At 38.5% G+C, this 19423-nt stretch overlaps 1 protein-coding gene across 1 annotated transcript in view; it reads right to left on the reverse strand.

The window, feature by feature from the left end:
- Positions 1 to 19423, reverse strand: part of GFRA1 (GDNF family receptor alpha 1) — a 182543-nt gene that overhangs the window by 16925 nt on the left and 146195 nt on the right. The window contains exons 5-7 of the mRNA XM_026651135.1: positions 12485 to 12594; positions 5779 to 5913; positions 1876 to 2054 (exon numbers count right to left, since the gene is read on the reverse strand). Of these exons, the coding sequence (XP_026506920.1) occupies positions 1876 to 2054; positions 5779 to 5913; positions 12485 to 12594 (424 nt within the window). The remainder of the gene's footprint in view (positions 1 to 1875; positions 2055 to 5778; positions 5914 to 12484; positions 12595 to 19423) is intronic.

Here is a 19423-nt window from a genome sequence, read left to right on the forward strand (position 1 = left end):
AGATGATAATGTGACTTTTAAAATGCTAGAGGACTGGGGCAGGGAGGGAGGGAAGACAGTGGAGGCTAATTCAGTTACCTGGAAAAATGGCTTGATTTTCAAAGGTGTTGAGCATTCAGAACTCCAACTGAAATCAATGGGATTTGTGATAGTCTGCCATTTCCAATCCAATATTTATTTTGTGTACTTTGGTAGCACTGAGAGGCCCTGATCTGCTAGGGGCAGTACAAACAGGGAATATAGACATGATCCCTGCTCTAAAGAAGAAATACTCATCAATGCAACTTATTAAATATAATATGAAGTGAATTAATGTTTTCGCCATGAATTTTTTGTTTTTAAACACAAGAATTTTTTAATAGTTGTATTTCTTTTTTAACATGAATATTTTTTTTCAAATCAAGTGGCTAATACCTATGTAAATATGTCCCTTGTTAATTAGCAATAACTTACAGAGCTTGACTAATAATGAAAATACAGATATGCAAAATCACAGTTAAAAAAAGAAGAGAAAAGTAATTCTCACCATCATTAACCCCAATATATCTTCCAAGTAAATGACACCAGTGAAATGTATTAGGTTTATATGAAGTTTGCCCACTTGACATGCCAAGTAAAGGGAGAAACTAAAAGGAGTTGGTGATGGGGAAATGGTATAGGAAAAGTGAGGAAGCAGAATAAAGGCTGGGAAAATCTTGAGATATATAAATTGTCCCTGGAAATAAATGTGGACACTGATATTTTCTGACAGTAAGAATACAACAAACAAACATTTTATAAGTAAGAAAAATATAAAAGCTATCTCATAGGGAAACAATGACTGTTAGTTCTTGGATGGTTTAGACACAAATCCTGCATTTTGGCAGCGGGGAAGGGTGGGTAGACTTGATCCTTGCAGTCCCTTCTAACCCTATGATTCATAGTTTGGATGTCCAGTGTAAAACCAAATTCATGTCAGATAGGAACTTTCATAACAAAGCTGAAAGCAGTTCGTTTGTGTCACATGGCTACTGTCCCACTGTGAAGACAAAACTAAAAGTGGGCCAAGCAGATCTGTCCTTGAGCAAAGTCAGTATCTTTAAACAACCAGAAATCTTTATAATACAGGATTTCTAAAATCCTCTGGCCTAGAGATGTTTTCAGTTTAAATTTTCTTTCACCTCATGTTCTCCCCCGCCAAAATTTTGTGATTCTTTCCTGCCCAAATTCTGTAATCTTCTGATAGCTGCATTTATGGCCTTGGGCAAGTGATTAGCCTCTTTAAAATTCAGAATCAATGCCACACCATGAATTGGCTAACTGAAGCAGGACATTGGGCCCAATTCAGAGGGGAGTATGTGTGATTTATATCGTTTTCCCCTTTCCCATGTCAGTTATACTAACGTACACGCTTATGTTCACATTCACTTAGTCTAAATGAGTCTAAGTCGGTGTAACTAACGTGATGAAGGGCCAAGAAGATGATGCAAGGTATACTAGTTCACACTCAGTGTAACCTTTAAATTTGAATGATTGAGTGCATCATCTCTATTTGGTCTATATTGGCTGGGCAGCAGGAATGCCAATTCCATATTCAAAGCTGTGGTTCCACTAAATAACTATGTCCTGTTCCTGGGTTACTGTACCAGTACAACTTATTTTTCTTTATGTTTCTTATTTAAAATAAGAGCGTCTAACATATTACAAAACATGGGGTAAATAACCTCAACATTAGAATCAACAGAACAGAATACAGATTAATTCAAGTCTATCTGGATATCTGTATACGTATGCAGCAGGCAGGGGTGACAGATTCTATATCAATAACAATTTCCTTTTTTCCATTTTGCACATTTATATTGCTGTCTCAGTGTAGCACTTATGAAGCAATCTTACCTGCAGATTTGCACATGCTGGTAAATCATTGTGGGTGGGTATTTCATTGTTGGTGCTCTCTGAGCCCATGTTTTTAAATCTGGAAGCTGTCGTAGTTGTTGCTGTGGTGGTTTGTACTGGTAGGATTGGCTGCCACACAGTCACATCTGTACCATTGCCGAAGGCCTGAATTGCATTTTCTGTAGAAAACAAATATAGAGAAAATTCTGCATATAAACCAATGCCACAAACAGCAGAATTGGCATTAAAAATACCCTGATGCCATAGAACAGAAATAACTCCAAAAATGCTCTCCCAGGCAAAATCTTGTCCTTATTTGTCCAAACTCACGTTTTTATATTGAAAAGCTAGTTTCAATGTATTTTGAATACATGCGAGAAATGTGAATTTTGGGGCCACAGGTTTATCTATTGCTAAATTCTCCCTGAAATATTTTCAGCCATTCTTTATGGAAGCTCAAAACCCTAAATCTTCTGTGAGAAAATTAGCATGCCATTCAAAAGCTTCAAAAAACATAACTGGTGAGACTTAAGGTACAATATGAATATTGTGTCCTAATTCTGATAAATTATATTATGCAACAAGCCAAACATAAATAGCAGGCAATATATTGACTTATTTCCACAGCTTGCTTTTAAAACCGATGTGCCCAGAAACAAGGGACTGTTTAACTAAGATGATCTTTCCCTTCCAGTTTCCAAACAAAATCTACAAAACAAAGTGAGAGACGTGTGCTTAAACTAAAAGTTTAGAATATAAAGGTTAAAAAGCTTATCAATTTCATGGGATTAAAGAGTGTGTTTATGGCAAGGGTAAATTGGTTTTTTATACAAATGAATAGAAAAACAGTTTTTAATCAGGTCTTTGGGGATTCAGCATGGATTTAGGGATTTCTTATTCCACACTCACTGTATAAGAAAGCAAACAATTTCACATGGGACTTGAATGGGGGAAGTTATTAACAATACTCTTCACTGGCACCCATCTCACTAATTTACATTTACCCCTCATCTTAGAAAGATGCAGTTTATTCTAGAATTTGATCTTAATGTTCCAACAAACAGAAATTGATTCATAAAAAAGGCATTACAATTGGTTGGACTGATGGGGGGGGCAAAGTGAGAACAGTATGAAAGGATTTTCCCGTCCAGCATTCTTTCTTAAACAAGGTAAGCTGCAGTATTTTTCACAGAGTAAATGCCATAGGAGACCAAATAATTATGTAAATTAAATAGTGTGCTGTAGGAGAAGCTACAGGAGAATATGGAGGCATCCTCTAGTTTTTAAAATAAAATTACTCTTATAATTTAAAATAAAATTACCCTTATAACTCTCTCTTTTCTTTTTTCCTCCTTCTGTGTAGCTATATTTTGTAACAACGTGCATGAATTTTACAGCTATAACACAGCAGACGAACATAATAAGACTAAGATGTCACAGCAAATGCTGAACTGCTCTAGTAGATGGCCGACCGTTTCAATCATCTGTATTAACTCACTTTTGCCCCAGGCTTGCCAGTGCTTCCCCTCTACTCCACCATCTAGTATGTATGCCCAAATCCTCCAAAACACTTACACCCCTGGGTAACTTAAGTCCCATTGAATTCAGTGGGATTATCCAGTGCACAAGTGTATGCAGGATCAAGGCCATAGTGTGCAGAATAAGCAACACCGTGTGTATTATAAGAATATTTAAAATATTACTAAAAATAAAGTTTAATAAAGGACTTTAGGATTTGAAATAGGACAACCTCTTTTAAAAGGTGCCACAGGGAGTTATAACAGAATTAAAGGAACACTGGTTGGGATTTCAAAACGTACTATCATTTAGGCCTTAGAAATTTGGGCTTCTGGCTTTTTAAAGACTGGCCATTTTCACGTAAGGCCCAGATTCTGCAAACACACATGCACTTTACTTAACACATGTGAGTATTTCTTTTTACTTCAGCAGGACTACTCACATTCATACAGTTATGCATGTGAGTTTGAAGAATCGGGACCTATAATTCTTCATTTTCCAACAGCAGAATACATGTAAATAACCCTATACTTAAAAATTAAAACTGATTTTTTTAGTCTCTGTTCTGAAACAAATGTTTTTTTCCCCCATGTTGAAAGGTCATTTATGAAAAGACATGAGAACACTTTTTCTCCCTCCATGAAATGCTACTATACCAGGAACACCTTTAATTTTAATTTTTTCATGAAAAAGAGGTTTCCCTGCGAGGGTAAGTATAATTTTTCTCACAGAGACCTTTAATGTCGCTGCTTTATAGTCATTAAACTTTTTATTCCAGCAGAGACAAAGGGATTGGTGTACACTTAAAATCTAAAAGGAACTTGTAACATGATAGTAATGACTAATGAACACATTTACAAATTAGCAAAATATGAAATGTTATATGTATGAGAGGCAGTTTGGAGAAAGAATGGATGCTATACAGGTCCCCTGTCTCATTTAGAATCCCACTCAGAACTGATTGCTTAACCAATGATCTACATTAACCTTTCCTGTGTAGCAATCCTTCCAAGGCTTTTAACAAATAGGGCTCAATCCTGTCATCGTTCTGCACACAGAACTCCTGATGCTTAATGGAAGTATTGCATGTTGAGAGATTGCTGGGTAGAGGCAAAAGATAAAAATGGTCTTAGGGCAGTCAACATCTTTGATGGTGTGGAGAGTACTAACACTGCCTGCCCAGCTAGAACAGGTATAAATAACAGCGTATACAATGAGGCACTGCTTAAGTGAGTAGAGTACAGTGCCCTACACATCTGAACACAAGGGTATATATCCTACACAGCTCTTCACATGTTCAAACAGAGCCTCACCTGTCCACACTGCTATTTTTAGCAGTGTAGTGTTCTGCTGCCTTCCCATCTCCAGAGCCTTTCCCCACTGCACTGAAAGAAGCAAGCAGTGGTGAAAGGCTCTGGCAAGGGTAAGACAGGCAGGGAAAGGTTCTGGCAGTGGGGAGCTTTTGGAGCCTTTCACTGCGGCATGTAGCGACACATACCCTACAAACCACTGCAAGATTCTTAGAAACAACGTCTTAGAGAAGTGCAGGGTCTTTGATAGCCCAGTGATGGAATTTCACTATAACTCCCCTATCCCCAACTAGAGAATGAGCTACTTCAGACCCACTGCTAATATAACTTTCTGGGTTGTTTTTTTTTAAGCGGTGACCAAGTTTGTGTGATGTATGACTCTTCTGACTACCTTAAATGTTGTATTGCCCTACATCAGCAATAAACACTTTCTCTGAAATTCAAATTCTGGTGTATGCTCCCTATCATTGAGTTATAAGGCTGCTGGCGAAAGGAAGCCTACCAAAACTGACTTCTCAGAGACCCTCAACTGGAAGTAAGTTGGGCTATTAAAACCATAACATAACAATCTCAATGAAATTGCTGTATCACGATCTCATTGTGAACAAGATAATTTGAGTGAAGTTTGTGACCAAATTTCAAGAATCTGAGAAACTATTGATAATAAAATCCCAATTCATATATATCTATATGAAACCCTTCATAGCCTATTTCTCACATTATACACAACCCACTTAGATCTTGCAATTTTCTGGTAGAGACCTTCCCTGATGGCCACCCAAAATATAATCTGTGGGTAAAAGAATTTTTCCACATTATGTACCACTGTTATTTGGAATTATCTCCCACAGTTTCTCATGTTTACAAGCTTGGCCGTGAATGGCACATCAGGTAGATTTGCTCAGCTACTTTTAGTTCTAGTTTCTATACCTACTACATATCCAATCTATCAAAATGCATAGAAGTGGCCTTGAAGTATCACATTGTACTTAAAAACTAGGTGAAACAACCCAATACAACACATTGCAACATGAACAAATATATGTTTGAAGACATTTTATAATATTGTACTCACTAAGGCATGTATTGTCCTGGAAGAAATTCAGAAATTTCAAGCATTCTTCTATGTCGTTACCGCTGTTGCTGCAGTCACACCATGGGGCAACGCTGAGACTGTTGGAGTCTATGTAGTTTGGTGTCATAACTGTGCCTATTAACAAAGAGCAACACACTGTACCATCAGTAATCTTTGTAATGTCCTACCCTTACACATACTACCCAAAGAAGTGACAAACAACATCTAGTGGAAGACAGAAACAGGGATGGATTAAGGCATAAACACTATAGGCCTGGTGCCTAAGACACTAGTTCTCAGAGTCATGTGTTGAGTGCAGAATCTCAGCTTTCATTTTAAAAAAAAAAAAGGGTTTGAGCTGTTATGGTTGTGAAGAAATATGTGAAAACTTAACTGTAGTGTAAATGATGCTGAGATGTCCACATGAGTTTGCAGATAGCCTGAAACAATAGCTATGAAAGTTCTGAACTGCCCCATACATCTCAACGGGGTGCTAACACCAGGACTCCACTGTTCTGAAAGGTTCTGCCCACAGTGTGGCAGGAGAGGAACACAGAAACAATAAAATTAATTTCATAACTAGCTAGAATTTATTTCCTGCAGCTTTCAATTTACTAATAACTTTGCTTTTAGTGTCAATGCCATTAATGACTTGGATAACGTAGTGGAGAGTATGTTTATAAAATCTGAGGATGATACCAAACTGGCCGGGGTAGCTAGTACTTTGGACACAGGATCAGAATTCAAAATGACCTTGACAAATTGGAAAATTGGTCTGAAATCAACATGAGGAAATTCAATAAAAAGACAATTGCAAAGTACTACACATGCATTACCTGTCCTAAAGGAAACACTGAGAATGCCCTCCATTGATCTAGATTACGCAGCCCTCATTCATTTTAGTGAGCACTTAGTCAAATGAGTAGTCTCATCGAAGTCATTCCTAGTCTAAGTAAGCGTTCACAAACTTGAGTAAGGGTTGACCAATCATCCCCTTAATTATTTTTAAATGGCTCATTCTTCAAGTATTTTTCAAAGTTTATATTCCCCTTCTGCTTTTAGTTAACTTGGTATAAATCTGAAATAACTCCATTGATTCCAGCCCAATAAGTCAATGGAATTAGTCCAGAATTGCACTAATGAGCGCAGTCGTTGGCTAAGTACGTATTTAGGGACCTACATCTCTCACCCAGTAGCCTGGAGATTCAGGGCAAACTTCTCTCTGCTCCACACTAGAGCAAATGTATTGTCAGTGGTAGCTGGGCATGTGGAATGGATGAAGATTCATATTAGAGATCCACAGTGCAGATTGGAGGGGCCAACTGGGTCCATACAGCCTAGAATTTATAATCCTCACAAAAAAGGGGCTGCCAAATACCACATCAACGTGTAGCAATAGAAAATGCTGCACTACGTGAGCACCTTTCAGGCATTGACGGGAATGTTTAAATTGTTTCACGAATGAAATGGAAGACAAAGAAAAACAAACATTATGAGCTGTCTTAAAGAAATGCCGAAAGTTATGCAGAACTGAAGTTAGCTGCAAATGACAAGAATCACCAAAATTATATATATATATATTTTGTTTTGAGATCTTTTTGAAGTAGAGTGCAATCACTTTATCTACTCTCAATTTTTAACTAAAAGTTGTAGTGATAATTACCCAATGTCTACAGAAGAGCAGCATGTGTGTAAGAAGAACAGTTCAAATTGTTTATGAAATGCAGGTGGGGAATATAGCAAAAGCAGCAAATATCACTTGTACTATTTATGAAAATATAACAGTAGATAAATAAGAATAGGAATGTTATTAAATTAAAATAAAGCAATGAAAAATATCTACCCATTATTCCTTTGATGATTTCAGCCCACTGTTTCAACTATGTGATATTTATGATCTGGAAAGAAGAAAGTAATGTAGAGAGAAAATGAAAAACCAGAGTTTTTTAATGGAAAGAAAATAGACGAGTATCAGAAAAACTGATGATAAAAATACTTGATAAAGAATTAGAAAGCAATAGGGTATGAAGGAAGCTGGAAGGCCGCTAAGGTAAGACTTTCAAGAAGAAGAGGTAATAAGGCCATAAAAGTGGGTCTAAACAGAGGGTGAAAGTGTAAGAGGTGCCAAACTGTGGTCAGGGTCAGTGACTATAGGAAAGACAGGATGAGGAAGGTGTACATACAGCACATAAACTGTATACACAGGAAAAAATTGAGCGGCTAAAAGAGCAGCTAGTAGAAAATAAGTCTGTCATTCAAACCTGGGGGCAGATGTGAACCCAAGTAGATTATATATTTGGTTTCCTGGGTGGATTTCTTTATTCCCTGTGTGTGGAATTTTTTGTTTGTTTTAAGATGGCCTCTTGAAAATTCTGCTGAAGGACATTAACCAAGCAGGGTAATCATGGCAGTTGGGAGTAAAATAGGTCATAATAGCTCTGTTGTGGTCACTATTTCCAAATGCTGTATCATGTTCTCTGGAGCAGGCATCAAAGGCATGCATTAGGCAGAGGCAAAACTGACCTGAACCTCAACACATCTCCCAGCTCGAATCAGAATATCTTTTAAGAATGAAAAAAAGTTTAACTACCGGTAAGTTCCTCCAACCAAGGTGTGATCCTGAACATGTGAAATTTGACTACAGGAATTGACCCAGGCCTAGGAGAGACTGTTAAAATTACTAAGTACATATGCTTTACAACAGGACTGTCAGCAAGGTAGAAGAAAGAGAAGAAACACATACTCAGCAAGAATGCAGAATGACAGGAGTCATTGGGCCCCGGCTTAAAGATCAGCTAATTATAACAAGATCCAGAATTATGTGCTTGTGACTCTAGGCACCCCTGTATTCACACTCTACACACTACTGCAATAATATCTGCACAAAATATGCCTTGTGAGGGATCATCTGAAAGCTAACAACATGCTGGTTATTAATATCTTTGTAAAATGCATGTGTTAACCTTATGTATGAAGTTATAAATTCCCTCTGTAAGATGTTACTAAAACATGTTTAAGACAAGACAGCCTAGCCTAGGTTAAGGTGATACATAGGTCTGCCTGCCCTAGACAATGGAATATGGGTTTAACCTCTTTTTAAATATTAGCAGTAAACAAAGCTATCCAGGTAAACGAGCCGGGGTTATTTATCCTGTTCCTGAACTTGAGAGACAGAGAATTAACATGGCTCCTGCACCCCAGGGAATCACAGGAGACTGAATTCCCAAAAGGGCTTCCTGACTTGTACAACAAAGAAATCCCTTTTGGGATATAAGAAACAGACAGAGGCCCCTTCCCCACCCCCGCTTTGTCCTTCACCTTAAGGAGACAAAGAAACCAAGCGATTTGATTTCTGTGATGGGTCCTGGCCAACCCAGCAAGTGAAAAGCTGGAAAGGAGACTGTGGGTGAGAGAGGCCATCTTGAACAAAGATTGTATCTTGATAGATTAAGTTTTTGACTTTTAAATGCGTGTTTCCACTTTTATTTGCTTGTAACCATCTCTACACTTAGCTCTTTTACTTGGTATCACATAATCAATTCTGTTTTGTTAATAAACTTGTTTTAGTTTTACTATAAACCAATTCTGTGCTGTGTTTGAACAGTAGGGTATATTTACCCCAGTAAATGAATAAGCTGTGATATACTTACTTTTTAACAGAGCAGCCATCTTAGTATCTTCTGTGAATACACAGTGATAGGGGCCATACACTGCAGAGAAACATCTCTGAGGAGTTTGGGGGCTGGAGTTTACTGACTAACCTGCTAGGCAAGGCTGGGGCAAGGAGAGCCTTGAGGAGTTTGCTCGTGAGGAAGACAGATTGGTGTGGCAGGAACTGATACAAAGTGCAACTGCCAACAAAACTCATTCTTGCTGAGACAGAAAGCTAGCACAAGTGGCTCATAAGCAGCATGTTACAGTGGTGTAGTTGGCAGGATTTACACACAGTTTATTGGGTAACTGAGATTCACACTTCTAGCACTGAAACCGGTTTTAAGTGATTCATATGTAAAGACAGCTAGGAACATGTTGTGAGAGGTAACAGAGTGGCTCATAGCTCTGGGTATCCCTAGCAGTACAGTGTTTGATCCTGCAATCCTAGTTCACTAACACAAAATCCTATGGAATTTCAGGGAGATATAGGGAAATTAAAAGGACAGGATGTGGAAAACAAATAAGGGAAAAAGCTTCAGAAAATTAATGGAAAACATTATATTGAATTCAATAGAGTTACACTTGTATGAAATCAGTGCGGGAGCAGAGACGGGACCAGTGTGCTTAACTTAGGAATGACCAATGTGCTGGGTTTCACATCTTTGTATCGACAACCTTTTTCTACACCAAATAACCATGTCTTTTTTCTTTACAGGTTATCACTTTAAAAAAACAAAACAAAAAACCAAAACCTGTATTCATTGATTTTCATTATCTCACACACAAAACCAAAAATCCCTTCCTATAAATATACATTCAAACTGTGTATATCATACCAATCCAATCCCAAACCACCCCTCCATGCAACCTATTTTCCATTTAACTGGTATAACATCTCACCTACTGCCAATGGGCATGACTCTACTCTCATTTACACCAGTTTTCTTCTACTTCTAATTCCACTGACTTCAGTGGAGTTGCCTCTAGTTTACATCAGTGTATGTGAGAGCAGAGGCAGATCCACTGTCCATTCCTCAGAGAACCTTCATGTTCCCGAAACAAACAGTGCAGAGGTTACAAAATCTTGCTGCCATCTCTTCAGAAGTGTATGCAACCTCTTATGAAGTAACTAAATGAAAGAACATTCTATTTTAATGAACAGTATTTTCTCTTAGCCACGCCAGCTGAAGATGCCTGGTATTTAGATGAATGAACCTGGAATAGCTTGCTACAAAGAGTTAACCAAAATTTTTCTGCTTCCCATATATTTTATAACAGTCAGTAGGATGACTCTGGCCCTGATTCTGGTCTCATCTAGACTGCTGTAAATTTGGAGTTTCTCTACTGAAGCTAATGAATTTACTCCAGATCTACACTGGTCTGACTGAGCTCAGAATCAGGATCTTCTTGTTCCACAACAAGGAAGGTTTGTCTTAGTACATTCCTTTGTTTATCTGAACTACAGTTGAGAAGTGTAAACTGCTGTAACACTAGTCAGCTCCTATCTTCATGCATGTGTCTGGGGGCTGTTAGGAGAGAAGAAAAATGTTTATTTCCCCCTTCAGAAGTTAGATCTCCTTTTGATTTCACTTCCTTAGGGACCCATTCCATGTCCCTGGTGTCAGAAAGTGTTTATGCAGTGTTATACTATTTGTGCAATATCATTGCCTATAGGAACACAAAAGCACCTCTCTACATGAACTGGGTCATCCTTAAGGTTAAATTGCAAAATGGATCCAATAAAATCCTCTACAAAAGTCACTAGGCCCAGTAACAATCTGCCAACAGCTCTTATCCAGAGTTATCCATTAGTACAAGAGTTACTCCTTGCCAGCAGCTACCACCCTTAATTTCATTGACTGGATCTGATTTCTTCGCTACTCAGTTCTTTGTTCACGAGTCAAATGAATTTTTATCAGTTACTGCTCCTGTGTCTTGCTTTCTGTATATTATTTTTTTCTGTTAAATCTTGGACTGTGGTCTTTAAAACTACCATGTCTTTTCTTAGTAGTCACCATGTATAATTTACCTTATTCATTTTGAGGACTTGCTTTTAATTTCATTTTCCAGCAAGATCAGACCATTCTGTACATGTTTTGTTCTGGATGATATTTCAGAAGACATTTATTTAACAGCAGGATCTGCTTCAGGGGCTCGGCTGGGGCCTTCACTCCTAACAAAAGGGGCTATGAATGCATCATGGCAGGTGCAGGCTGTGAGCTTGAAAAAACAACACACCCTTACCTAGTGACCATTTTTGTGATTTGTTTGTTTCACAGTCTTAATGCTCCCCTTTTTCTTTATTGTCCAGCCATGACATTTCTGTGGAAAGTTCCCTTCCCCGAGATGAGTTCTCCCAATCAGGAATCAAACAGCATGGGTGGGATATGAAATTTGACTTGCATATAAGCATCCCCTGGTTGAGAGTCAGGCAGGTGGCAGCGAGCAAAATGAATTATTGGAGGAGGAGAGGATTTCAGGAGATAAGTTCACCTCCATGGACAGGCATCTCAGAAAACAGTTTGAAGGGCCATAGGAAGATCATTAAAACTACAGCTGATGGAAGTGAAATGAGACTGATTTGGTCTATTGCGGTCTCATTTTTCCATTCATGGTAAGCGTTCCCTAAATATGTCAATACCACCTGCTTTTCTGAGAACAGCAAACACTAGCAAGTTTTAGTGTCACTTACTCTTTTTACTCTATTCACCTTTTACTCAATGGGCCTGTCCAATATCAATCCCTTTGTTTTCAAGCTTTACTTCTACTTGCTTCCATACCGACTTTCTTCACAGTCAAGCCCATTTCTTTCCCTCATCCTCTGCCCTTCTTCTGCTTGCTACTGTACAGCTCAATTTACTCCAGAAGACTCTTAGAGTCAAAACAAAGGGCCATTGATTTAATTGGGAGAATTCTGCCTACAATCTCATGGCGCAATATGGCCCAGAGCATTAACTTTATTTTTTGTTTTCAGCAGGCCTTCAAGATGTCACTCTTTTGTTCCATTTGCAAGCAACACTCAGAGAGCACCCACTCCCCGCAAAGCTCTTACCAATAAGCCCCGAGTAAGCAAGGAGGCAGTCAGCATAGTTTTCCTTCAGACAGCTACTAATAGACCGTGACTCAGGCTGGCAGTTTGTGAAAAAATCTGCAAGGCGAGATCTGCAACATGGTAAGAAAAAAAATGCATATCTTTAAAAATCAAGCCTCCAGGCAGCCTTACCTTTTGCACTCTTCTTTTTTTTGTCAATATTTCATCTTCTTAAATACATACATAATACACATTTAAACTGGCAAGACTCTCTTTTTAAATACATCCCTGTCGGCTTTTGGAGTGCATATCTGAGAAGTGTTAAGGTATGCAGTCAGTGAAGGACACTGCACACAGAAATATACACTTTATATCAAAATGAGTGCTCTGCATTTCCCACCAAACACAGGCAAACAAGAGAAGCCATCATTAAAGAGTTCACATTTTGTGATTCTGAACTCTGATCAGAGAGCAGGAGTATGACATCTGGAAGAAAATCTGTATTAAAAGAACAGAATATCTGCTAGAACAAGTGGTTTATTGATTATGCAGAACTATACATTTGTGCCCAAGGAGTCGCACAAGGGGTTGTCATGTAATGTGACCCCAAGCACTACCAGCCCGGGCCTGCCCCAGTTCTGTATTAGCCCGCAGAACAGGCTGGCTAAACCAGGGGAAGCAGGCCTTACCAGATAGTATAGCATACATAGTCCCCTGGAGCAACAGTACTGGAGAAAACATTTTGACCTTGTAAAATGTGCACTTAGCAGAAGACTACTGGATTGAGCTGAGGGCTTAAAGTAAGGAAACCCGAGTTCAGTTCCTAGACCTGGTACTGAACTACCATGAGACCCTCACTTTGCCATTACTCCATCTCCAAAATGGGAACATTAGTACCTACCCACCTTTGAAAAGTGCGATGAGATCTACGAATGAAAAAGTGCGATATGTATGCAGCCTATTATTATAACTTATTTTAGAGATTCAAGAAAAAGGCTGAGAGCCAGGAACTCCTGAGTTTAATCTCAGCACTTCAAAGGCCTGATACTGCTCCCACTGAGGTCCAAGGCAAAACTCCCATAGACTTTAATGGAGCAGAATCAAGATCCCACCTACAAGTTGGCATTCCCTTACCTACCTTGGCCTGTCCTCATAGTTGTTGTTTTGGTGATTTACTTGAAATTGTAGGGTAATCAGGGCAGGAATATTTTTATTTGCCTATGAACGGACATGCACACCGAAGATGTTATATAAATGAAAACTATTTAACCTCTTTGCCTCAGTTTTCTCATCTGTGAAATGGGGGTAATAGTCCTTTGCTTATAGTCATTCACAGAAACATTTGAGGATTAGTTAAACTTTGCAAAGCACTTTGCAGATGCAAGGAACAGTAAGGGCTAAATATTATTTTCTATCACATTAGGTAGTTTTACAATGTTAAAGGAAACACAGAAGTTAGTAAGAACCAACTGGTTTGGACCGGTTTTACTTTTCTGTATTTGGCAGAATCCTCCAGAGACTGACTAATTTTGTTTGCTATTATTGTTTCACCGGTCTTACTAATTGGATAGAAAGTAGTGATGTGCAAACTTCAAAAGGTTCCCAGACTTAGTTAAAGAAAGCATCCTGCTTATTCAAACTGTATCTGAACTTTTTTTCAATCTATTCCTCGGTTGCTATATAGTTCTAACCCCGTATAAATGTCTCACTGACACCAACTTGTTATTTCCCCCCCTTTCTCTCTTCATTCCTCTCCCTCCCCCCACCAAGCTCTGTGGAATCTCTGCCCTCATATTTTTTTTTAAAGATCTCTGTGGACTAATGTAACTGTCTACAGATTTTCAGGTACATCCTATTTAATGATACATGCTCTCTGAATTTTCATTAACTCTTTACTGTACTTCATGTCAGAGAATACAGTGTATGCAAGGGCTCAGCAAGTTGGCAAACTGACCCCACAGAGATCTTTTAAATGTGCAGGTTAAGAAGAGAACAATAGCATCATGAAGAAAATTTGGGCAAGCAGTTAGACACTGTGGTGTTTTCCCAATCAATACCTTAGAGACTGAGGGTATGTCTTCACTACTCGCCGGATCGGCGGGCAGCGATCAATCCAGCGGGGATCGATTTATCGCGTCTAGTCTAGACACGATAGATCGACCCCAGAGCGCTCGCCCGTCAACTCCTGTACTCCAGCGCCGCGAGAGGTGCAAGCAGAGTCAACGGAGGAGTGGCAGCAGTCGACTCACCGCAGTGAAGACACCACAGTAAGTCGATCTAAGTACATCGACTTCAGCTACGTTATTCATGTAGCTGAAGTTGCGTAACTTAGATCGACCCCCTCCCCCCCCAGTGTAGACCAGGGCTGAGAGAGCATGTTGGGAGATGTCTGGGAAAATGGAATCTGGGAGGGGAAGGATAGTCCATTGGGAGTTTCTTAGATTATTACATATAAGAAGATTTTTATAAATTATGTTTCAAGACATAGACTAAACTCTTGCGTGTAAAGAAAGCATACTGAGTCTGTGTGGCACAAAATCTTCACAATGTGGGAAGGGAACAAAAATTGTTCCATGTGTAGTATCTGGGTGTTAAAATAGCTCCACAGATTTAAATGTCATTATTTATGTAAGTAGGCAAAACCCGCAAACAAAGGCTTTTTTTTGAGCTGCAGGAGCACAGATTAGTGTCTTGAAAATCCTCAATACATTTTTGGCAGGTGCCACAATGTTTAGAATTGTCCCATTTTCCCTTGGACTACAAGGTGCCTGCCTCCAGAACTCACTTAACATGCTCCCTCATTGCCAAATGCTTTTAAGCTCCCATAACTAACCCCCTGGATGTAACAACACTGGTCATTTACTGAACATGCCTGTTTAAAGAATGTATTTGTTGTAGTAAACCATGGAGGAGGCTCAGAAGTGCTCAACTGATCCCTAGTGCATACAGCTTGAATTCTGTGTTAATTTCTGGAGAATATTTGTGGTAATGAAAGTTAACAATCTAGTAGCATCGCACGTCTAAGTTTTCATAGGCCAATTATAGTTCAGACAGCTGTGGTTCAAGCACCACTGCACTAGATTGCCAATAAATGTTCTCCCTGACCTGCAGGATCTTTCTGTCTCTCTCTCTAGAGACAAAAAGTAATTGAGTTTCCATGCTACCTTAGTTCTTAAACGCTCTTGAACAGACAACTAATTGTATCGAATACGGATGTGGATTACTTTCCAATGGAAACTAAGCTTAGGCCACCAAACTTGTTTTACTTATGATCTTAGCTTTGACACAGATTTAGAGGCTCTAAATTTACAGATTATTTAAACCTGAGTCTATGGTGGAAAGAAAAGTCCTGTGATGTGTGAAATAAAAACAGAAGGTCAGATCCTCAACTGGGGTAAATTATTATAGCTCCATTAATTTCAGCTGATCAATGCTGATATACACTAAATTGAGAATCTGGCCCAAAATGTTCTGATCACTGTGACACAGCTGACAGCATGGTCACCAGCCAGCCCAAACCAGTGATACAGCTCTTTAAATAAACTGGGATACAAAAATAACCTAGTTGGTGATGACCAAAGCCCTGCCTAAAGCATAGTACATGGTATTAAAACTCCTTTAAGCAGAGATGACAACCCTTTTGGAGATGCTGATAATAAGCAGTGGGATAATACAAAAGACGTTTGACAACAGTTACTCTGAATATTATGTTAATTTCATATTCCTTCAATGTGGCAGTTCTAACCAGTTTTTGAGTAGGGACACTATTTGGTTAAGCATCTTGCTAATTCTCTAGTATCTAACTGAGTATTTTGATAATTTGGATAGCGAGTAGCATTTGTAGTGAGTGTTTGTGTTTTAGTTTACATGATTATATTCACGCAGGATGTGTGTGTATATATGTATAGTGTATATAGACAATCACATGTGTAATATAAAATATATAACACAACTATATTCAAAACAATGAATTCATTTCCAGTGTCCAAATCACAAATCCTCCACGTGCATGGCCATAATAATGATTTTTTCCTCTCCTTTGGCGTAAAAAAGGAATTAAGCGTGCCACCAAAAAAATCACCTTCCAAGGAAGGAAAATAATCTCTCCTTTTTGTGGAAAAAAAAAAGAAATTAAATGGTCCTATTGTAGCCAAATGAAATCTCCTCAAAGTAAACTGCAGATCTTCTGAAAAGTGTACCTTAAATATTGTGCATATTACTAACCAAATAAAATAAAAATGATCCTATTGATAAATCCTATGCAAATCTGCTCAAAACAGGTACCAGTCATTTGAACAAAAAAGTCCCCCAAACGTGGTATAAGTAATAGCACTAGTAAAACTATTTGGAGCAGCCAAAAATACAGAAAGAACACAAGTTCAATTTTTCTTTTATGATCTTGATCTTTCAAATATTCTGAGGGTTAAATGAATAAGCTTTGAAATATTGTTCAAAATAAAAAAAAAAGACCCCAAGGATTTTTTTTAAATCAGTCTTGTACATAAAAACAAATTCTGTGACATGGATTCACCTCATATTAGCATGCCCTGTTGCTTTAGGCAATATTAATTACACCTTTATACATTTCTTTCTGGAGTATTTTTAAAAAGCTCTTTGATGTTTTGAAATTATCTGAGGCAGTTGCCACTTCGCCTCTTTTTAAGGCTGGTTGTAGGAATGTGTTGCTCCCTAATCATAAGCCTTGAAGAACGGCAAACTGTTCCCTTGGCAATGAGGCGGGAGTGACCTTGTTCTAGCGCCTTTGTTTGGAAAACTTATTGGCAGCCTGACATCACCTTTGCAGCTGCTGTTCACGCGCTTAAGAGATGGGTTTGTAATCTCATGCTCATGTATACTGCCTGCCTTCTGAATGGGCAAGAATGTAACCACTCAGATAAGTTGTAAACAAAGTAAGGAGATAATAAAAACCCCAGGAAAAGTTTTTCCTGGGAGGCTTTTTGCAGGAGGCTTGTAAAGCTCTCTGGCTACCAACAAACCTGGCGTTCTGTTTCCTGCGTCGTCACCACAGCTGGTTAATTGAACTATGGCATTGTTTGCACAGTTGTGGATATGTATGGCATTTATAAAATGAATACTGTACATTTAAAAGCAGTAAGTTTTTCGCAGTATTCAGTGAGTTATGTAAAACTTCTCTGTGTATTTCATTATTTGGAGGCGAACCTCGGCCTACAGGTGAATAGATCACTGATGAAAGAAGGTCCAAGGCACTTGAAATTTGTGGGTTAGAAATACACTTATGGAAATGAACCATTTGAAAAGTTCTTAAAACTCTGTTGATGTGACTACTTAAAATATTCAAAAGGTGTATAGTTGCAGGAAAACCTGATAATCAGAAGCAATACTCTCTGTAATAAAGCAGGGATAGTCATAAGTGGCAGTAAGAAAGAAGTATGGCAATGGGTAGTGGTGGTTAGAGGCACAGCTATTGTCTAGCAGTTTTTAAACTCGGGGGAAAACTCCCATTGACTTCACTGGGGCCAGGATGTCACCCAAAGAGTTTGGAGGAATGATATAGGGGAAAAAAAACCCAGACGGAATAAACCTGAGGTGAAATTGTGCCCCACTGAAGTTTATGGAAGCTTTTCCGTTGACTTAAATGGGAGCAGAGTTTCATCCCCAAAAGAAGAGAGATTTGGAGAAGAGACCATGAAGTCTCGTGGAAGTAGGAACTAAAGAAAGACATGGCACTAGCTGGTTGCTCAAAGAGATGCACGGAGAGGTTGTGAAGAAAAAGGGAGAGTCTTCGTGACCAAAATGGACTGTTGAAGGCTCTAACCTTGAGTGTATATACGTTCAGATGTGTTTCACAGAGCGACTTAGAAGATATTAATGTTTTCTCAGTTTTTCCCTTTAATGTATTATATGGATGAGGAATAAACTTTTTCAATTCTCCATTAACTAACATGATTTTCTATGCTTTTTTGTGGGGGAGGGACATCCTAAAGGAAACCTTTATCTGATTATTTGTGCTTTGACCAAAACAGACATCTGAATAGGAGGAATTGACCAAAATGGGATACTATTAAGTTTCCAAAGGACTTAATTATTAATTATTATTCAGCATTTAGTAAATGTCCATCTTGGTGCTTGGTGCTGTATAGTAAAAGAGAGCAAGGAACACTTCCTGGCACTGTAAATTTATCAATTTAGTTTTAATTCTGGTGAATTATTTTCACTTAGCGTAGGAAAATTCTTTGTTGCAGCTGATGTATTTCTCCTACAGTAGCGCCTAGAGACCCTAACCCAGACTATAGTCTAATTATGCTAGGCACAAAGCAAGAGACTGCCCTTCCTCCACAAAGAATTTACTTTTGAAGTAAACAAAACAAAGAGTGGGGAAAGGAAGTATTATCTCATTGTACAGATGCGGAACTGAGAAATTCACTGCCTTGTCTAAAGCCATACACAGTGTCTGTTGCAGAGCAGAGAATTAAACACAGAGCTCCTGAGTCCCAGTCCAGCTTCCAAAACTACAAAACCTTCCTCTCTCATGCTTTAACGCTTACGTCTGTAAATGATAATGTTACGCATTATCAGGAGTACGTTCACACAAGAAGAAAGCGCATAAACTGTACCAATTGTGATGCTGTTTTAAGGGAAATACTGAGACTTTAAAATGATATGGGATTAAACAGTACAACCCAGACTCTGGTGGCAAATTAGCAGGTCATATCTCCACGACGAGAGTAATTTATTTGGTACCTGTGAGTACAAAAGATTAGTGTGTACTTTACGAACACACATATTTAGTTGCTATCATCTATTTTCAGTTTCTTCTGTAACTCAATGTTTTAAGAAGCTATGGGATATAGGCCCTGATTCAGGAAAGCATCCCTAATTCAGAAGAACACTTAAGAACAGACTTAAAATTAAGTTTAAAGCTAAATAAGTATAAAATGCTTTCCTGAATAAGAGCCATAGATATACCTGGTCCTTTCA

This window comes from Terrapene carolina, unplaced genomic scaffold (genome assembly GCF_002925995.2).
Source record: "Terrapene carolina triunguis isolate 2854851 unplaced genomic scaffold, T_m_triunguis-2.0 Scaffold95, whole genome shotgun sequence".
NCBI lineage: Eukaryota > Metazoa > Chordata > Testudines > Emydidae > Terrapene > Terrapene triunguis.